Source organism: Sinocyclocheilus grahami, unplaced genomic scaffold, assembly GCF_001515645.1.
Source record: "Sinocyclocheilus grahami isolate Dianchi unplaced genomic scaffold, SAMN03320097.WGS_v1.1 scaffold517.1, whole genome shotgun sequence".
NCBI classification, from domain to species: domain Eukaryota; kingdom Metazoa; phylum Chordata; class Actinopteri; order Cypriniformes; family Cyprinidae; genus Sinocyclocheilus; species Sinocyclocheilus grahami.
The window spans coordinates 398,423-404,645 of record NW_015505696.1 but is presented as its reverse complement, the minus strand read 5'-3'; the positions used below and the strand labels follow the sequence as shown (position 1 = coordinate 404,645).

The window sequence follows — 6,223 nt, the reverse complement described above, 5'->3', positions numbered from 1 at the left end:
ACAAAACCCATTTTCTTTTTTTTTTTTTTTTTTTTTTTAACTATGTGAAGTTCACGGGCATACATAAAATGCTCTTCTAAAAAAATCCAACATTTCAGACTCCGGGATCTTCGAGACCAAGTGGAGGTCCTTTCAGGTGGAAATATTACCATGTGCAAACACCAGCAAACCTGTGCAACTCAGGTTTACAGCCAAGAGATTTTAATCTGAACGTTTGTAGTTGAAGTGGCCTTGCATTGCTTTTGATAAAGCTCCACATATGCCCGTTTTCCTCAGTATATCCACTAGGGTTAGCCGTCTGTCTGTCTGTCTGTCGTATAGCATGCTTTACTTATTTGTTGTGATCTGTGAATGCAAAGACCAGCATGCAGCATTTAAATGTCAGCATTTAGCAACCAAATATGCTCTCTTCGATTTAATACTATGCTCCGATTTTGCCTGAAAAGCCACTGCTGATGAAGCCTCTACTTCTACAATCTCAACTTTGAAAGTCTTTCCCAGTAGTGTGATTTTTTTTATTGGTCATATTTCCTGCACTTTATAGTCCAATTTCACCTCCTCGTCGTTATGTCAGGATCGTCTATCCAGTCTCAGAATAAGATCCGAGCGCTCTCGCGTGTGCCGTGATGTGCGCTTTAAATTGATCGTACTGCAGAGATCATCCCTCACGTCTCGTGTCTGTCTGAGATGCGGGAGGGAGAGCGGGAGGTCATCTCAAAGACAGCCGGCATTGATTTTCTTCACTTCTCATGTAACGTGATCATAGGGCTGCAGCTTTATTTTTGCTGAAATGATTATTGTTCTTACAGGATTGTTAGGTGAAGTAGATGATCAGCATTAATAACTGTTTAACATATCTCAGTGTAGAGGGAGACATCATGCGTATGTGTTAGTGAGTGGATTTATTTTTGATGCTAAACGTGTTTCATGCATTTCCAAGATGAGTTTAAAGTCTGTTTGTACCTCTCTGAGATGAACTGAAGTGCTTCTTTCTCGCTCAGCATCTGTGAATGTATCTAGAGAACTAACAGATATTATTTAGAAACAGAATTATTTCCAGTTGATTTCATGAGCAATCGCTTGAAATCTTTTTTTTTTGACACTAGATGCATTATGATTTTATGCTTGTAGTTTCCATGAAACTGAGAACAGATTAGTCTTTATAGTAATGATCTTAACCTTTTAATATGCTTATTGTGCGGTTCACGTCATTTCAGTTTATTCACTCACGAACGTGCCATAATTCTTTATAGTAGTTTATAGATAGTTTTTATCATGCTGCGTAATTTCTCATTGAGGTCACGTCTGTAGTACTGTACATGTTTCTTGTTTTTCAGTGTGTCTCAGGTTTGTTTATTGTAGTTTTCGATGAACTTTTCCTTCTTGGGTTTGAGTCATTTTATTTCCTTCTCTGACATCACAAAGGGAGTTTTTAATTCAATTCTAAAAGGTGCATTTTTTATTATTTTTTTTTTTTAAAGTAATGTTTGAGCTGATTGAGAAACCGACTGTAGCATCACAAACTCTATCACAGATCTAATTAACTAACATTTCAAAACCACTGTGATCGTTGGGTTAGTTACTGAAACAGTGATAGGTACTGGAAGTAAATCTATATATTTCATATAATGTACTCTATTTTTTCACCTCTTCAGAAAGACCAATATTAATATTCCTGGAACTGTATTATTGATGTTCTTATTGCAAAAAGGGTCTTCTGGATGACAGTGTGAAACATGTAAATATATCATTCAGGTTTTTGTCTGGCATAGACCTGCTTTTAATGTGTATATACATCAAATATGCGTAGCTTTCTCCTGTACAACCAATGGATTTTTTTTTTTTTTTAAGATTGTGTGTATGTATAACTGAGGACAGTGAAGCTGGCATTTGTGCCTTACCTGCTTCCTTAGAAAACCTTTGGATTAGTCTGTGCAATATCTGCCTTAAGATTTTATTTGATGTCTTTTTGTACAAGCATTACAGAGAAATAAAGCTTTGTTTTTCATATATTTGTATTAATGTGGTGGAGTAATGGAAATAGCTTTATTTTACAGATTTTCACACATTAGGATATTTGTGATGATTTCTGCATGCACAAACACTTGAGACTGTCTTTATTTCAGTATAAAATGTTTCATGTTCATATGATGGATGACTTCATGTCTGAGAGCTGCCACATGATTTTATAATCCAAATCTTCACAGGGTTTGATGGGAAAATACAAGTAGCAGTACCACCGAAAACTCAACTTATCCCAAAGTCTGCGTCGAAGAGGAGAACGTGCAGCTTAAATAATAAAGATGAGCTTTTTTATGAATTTGTCATGCTGTAGTTTTACTTCCATGAATGACTTTCTATAATGACTTTAAAATGTTTAAAAATACCCATCATGTTTTTGATATCTGATAATATCTCTCAGTGAGATGCTCCTTATAAATGCACATGGCATCTCCAATGTAATCGTTTCATTTCTGAGTTGCACAGATTCAGAAAGCTCAAGACGTCCAGCCGCAGCTGAAGAGTGCATTGCTTTAAGCTACTAAAAAACACACTGTAGTCCCCCATAAAAAAACACAAAATACACAGATTGTTAGCAATGTAATCTGGTCATATCAAATGCATTTGGAGAAAAAATGCTTCTTTTATAGATCACTGAATATTTATTACATGAAGTGCTGTGTTTTTCTTGACTTCTAGATGCTGATGTGTTTGTAATGTGTGCTCTCTGATCGTCTACATGTCGTCTTTGTCTCTGGCCCCGTGTTTGAGAATCCGGGTGAATTCGCCGTAGTTAAAGTTGCCCTTTTTGTCGATGGGAGCCTCTCTGAAGAGCTCGTCCACATCTTCATCTGTGAAACGGTCTCCCATGGTGGTCAGCAGCTCTCGCAGGTGGTCTTCATGAATGAAACCTGTATAGACGAGAATCAAACATACAGCTAGAGCAGCTGATTTGTTTAAGATGCAGATCAAGCAGGTCTGAGATGTGAACATTGAGGCACAATATCTGCATTTTGAGATCTTTTATTTGCTGAATAAAGTTCTAAAATTCTAGTGTATAACCTTTCATTTATATCTAGTACAGATGTATCTTAAGTCATGCATGTAAGCATCTAGAATATGTAATTAAAGGGTTTTTTTGTTATTAATCCTGAATTTCTGTTTCTATTCCCTTTCATTTTATTTTATTATTTTTCTTATATTTATTATTTATTTTAAAATGTATTATAGTAACTTTTTACATTTTTATATTTATGTATTTTTTTTATTCCCATGTATGTATATTTATATTTATGTATCATATCAAATTTTCCTATTTGTCTCCCCTCTATCTCCCCTCCGTTAAAAATAAATGAATGTATTAATAATTATGGAAATAAATACATTTTGGAAAAATAAATAATAAAATGAACAAACAAATAAAGCTGAAAAATAAATTGTTAAAAAATAAATATAGAAAATAATAATTTAAGGGGGAAAAGTAATACAAAAATAAATTAATTGTATTTGTTTTATCAAGTCATATATTCCTTTATGAATTTTTCTATTATTACATTTATTTATTTATTTTCCATTTTTGCAGGTCTGGTCAAATTCTTGATATTGAGGCAGTTTTTGTTTTACCGGATCCTTCCTCGTCGAAGCAGGCGAAAGCGTTCCTGATGACGTCCTCCGGGTCGGTTCCGTTGAGCCGTTCTCCAAACATAGTGAGGAACATGGTGAAGTTGATGGGCCCTGGAGCTTCGCTCATCATGCCCTCCAGGTAATCTTCAGATGGGTTCTTACCTGAGCACAGGTAACACACACACCGAAGCAGAGATCAGTATTTGATCCAGAAGCCTATTATTACGTCAGATCCTCTCCGTCAGACTCACCCAAAGAGGCCAGCATGTCATGGAGATCCTCTTTATCGATGAATCCGTCTCGGTTCTGGTCGATCATGTTGAAGGCCTCCTTGAACTCCTGGATCTGTGACTGGTCAAACATGGCAAACACATTTGAAGTGGCTCTCTGTGGCCTCTTCTTAGTGGTCTTTCCCTTCGCTCGCTTGCTGGACATGATGACGGTGTTTCAGGTCTGGAGAGAGCAGAAGATGTTGATTACTGACAAGTCAATCAGTTTGGGTTTTTGGTTAAATGCAGGAAATAAGGTATAAGCACGAGCTCAAGATATTTTGAAATCCATCAGTAATACACCCTTGTGTATTTTTTACTTGTCTTGTAAAAAGTGGTTGATAATAGCTATCTCCTACAGAAGCTGTCGGGACATTAAACGTCATCAGACCAAACAGGTCAACTCATCTACTCACTTTTACAGCCTCGTAGTGTTTATATTGATGCTCTTGTAAACTATTCTAAATCAAACTTTCAGGGAAAATGTTTCTAAATAAAGACTCGATGGTGATGTTGAGGTCATGCGAGCGTGGTGTAGTTCATTTATAGCCTTTTACTTCTGCCCTGTTTCAAAATTCATAAACGTGTTCATCTGTGAAGATTATCGTGATAAAGCCAATGGAAAAATCCTGGAACCAGTGTGATGCAGGGTGATTATTCATATCTGGTCTTTAATAATGTTCTCAAAACATTAGCAGAAAAACATTTATGGACTTTTTTTTTCAAAAAAAAAAAAAATAGTCAACAATGTTTTCTTTTAGATTGTCATTCAATGTTTGTTTTTTTTTCGTGTTTCAGAACATTCAGAGAACATTCAACAGTAACATTCCCATAATGATAAAAATGATCAAATAAATCATCAGTGGGTATTAGATTGATTGATTGATTGATTGATTTCTGTGGTGTTAGTTGGTTTGTTTTTCATCCTGTTTGATTCAAATACACAAATCATCATTTGAAAATATGGTTAAAATATGAAAATGAATCATGCATAATAACCACTCACAGAGTTCAGAAACTGTCCAAATCAGGGCTATTAGAGTTAACTAAAACTAAAAACTTTAATAAAAATAAACTTTAACTGAAATAAAATGTAAAAGCTAGCTGCCAAGGCAACTTTTTCTCATTTTCATTTAGTTTGACCTGATGTACTAAAATAACTAATACTAAAACTGAAGTAAAAATGAATAAAAAGTATATAGGCATATTAAAAAAAAATTAATAATGACAAAACACAGAAAAAAACCCTAAAATTTAAACTAAAATTAAAATTAAAACAAAGCATAAAAATAAAGACGCATTCATATTAATTTGGTCCAAATGCACAGAATCACAGTATACATTCACATAAAATATATTTATATGTCCAGGTCTCAGAAAGACTCACATTAGTCAAGTCACCTTTATTTATCTGCGAGCAGGACTGTAAAGAGGTTTGGAACACCAGGATTTATAGACAGACCAAAAGTCACTTTAAGATGTGCCTTTTAAGACTAAGAATTTAGTTAGCAGTCGCCCTTTCAAAGTGGTTGCTCTTTAAGAATATTAGTCAACTTTGATCTAGAAAACATTTGATATCTGTAAACAGAGCAGATTCACTGAAGGCCAGTAAAGCCACGAGCATCAGATGTTACAGATGGTTTCTGTTGAGCTCAGTGTGAACAGCAGCACATTATAACCATCCGTTTCAAAACACATTAAACATTTATGAAGACGTCATTCATTGTGAATATGTAATTCATGTTATACAGTCCTGCTGGATGACCACAGTCAGCTACCAGTCATTTTCATATCTGTGTTTTTATTGCTCTCGTGTTCAGAGTTTCTCAATATCTGCTCAATAAAGTAAGCAAATGCTGTGGAATGATCCGTTTATTCCTTCTATAGCCGCGCTGGTACGTATGCAAACATGCTGCTCAGTGTCTTCACATCACATTCATCTTACACTGAAGAAACATACTTCCTATGCAGCAATTGTCTGTTATGAATATGGGTAAAATCGTATTTATAGCCTGCAATTGCTTCCTCATTTTGGTATAAAATGCTGTGTTTTAAACTCTTGTGACTGCATTATTCCTGTGTTGTGTGTTTTGTGAGTATGAGATAAGACCAGTATTTATGGAACTGATGAACTATCTGCTTATTTTCAGGCTGTGTGTCTGTGTCTGTGTCTGTGTCTGTGTCTGTGTCTGTGTGTGTGTGTCTGTCTGTGTGTGTGTCTGTGTGTGTGTGTGTGTGTGTGTGTTTGTGTGTGTGTGTGTGTGTGTGTGTGTGTGTGTGTGTGTGTGTGTGTGTGTGTGTGTGTGTGTGTGTGTGTGTGTGTGTGTGTG

General features: G+C 35.4%; 1 protein-coding gene across 1 annotated transcript in view; it reads right to left on the bottom strand.

Moving 5' to 3' along the window:
• Positions 1-1,764: 1,764 nt before the first annotated feature.
• The window catches only part of LOC107554878 (myosin regulatory light polypeptide 9-like), an 8,661-nt gene continuing 4,202 nt past the window's right edge, over positions 1,765-6,223 (bottom strand). Inside the window, exons 2-4 of the mRNA XM_016237516.1 lie at positions 3,876-4,077; positions 3,625-3,786; positions 1,765-2,912 (exon numbers count right to left, since the gene is read on the bottom strand). Of these exons, the coding sequence (XP_016093002.1) occupies positions 2,737-2,912; positions 3,625-3,786; positions 3,876-4,059 (522 nt within the window). The 5' untranslated portion in view covers positions 4,060-4,077 and the 3' untranslated portion in view covers positions 1,765-2,736. The remainder of the gene's footprint in view (positions 2,913-3,624; positions 3,787-3,875; positions 4,078-6,223) is intronic.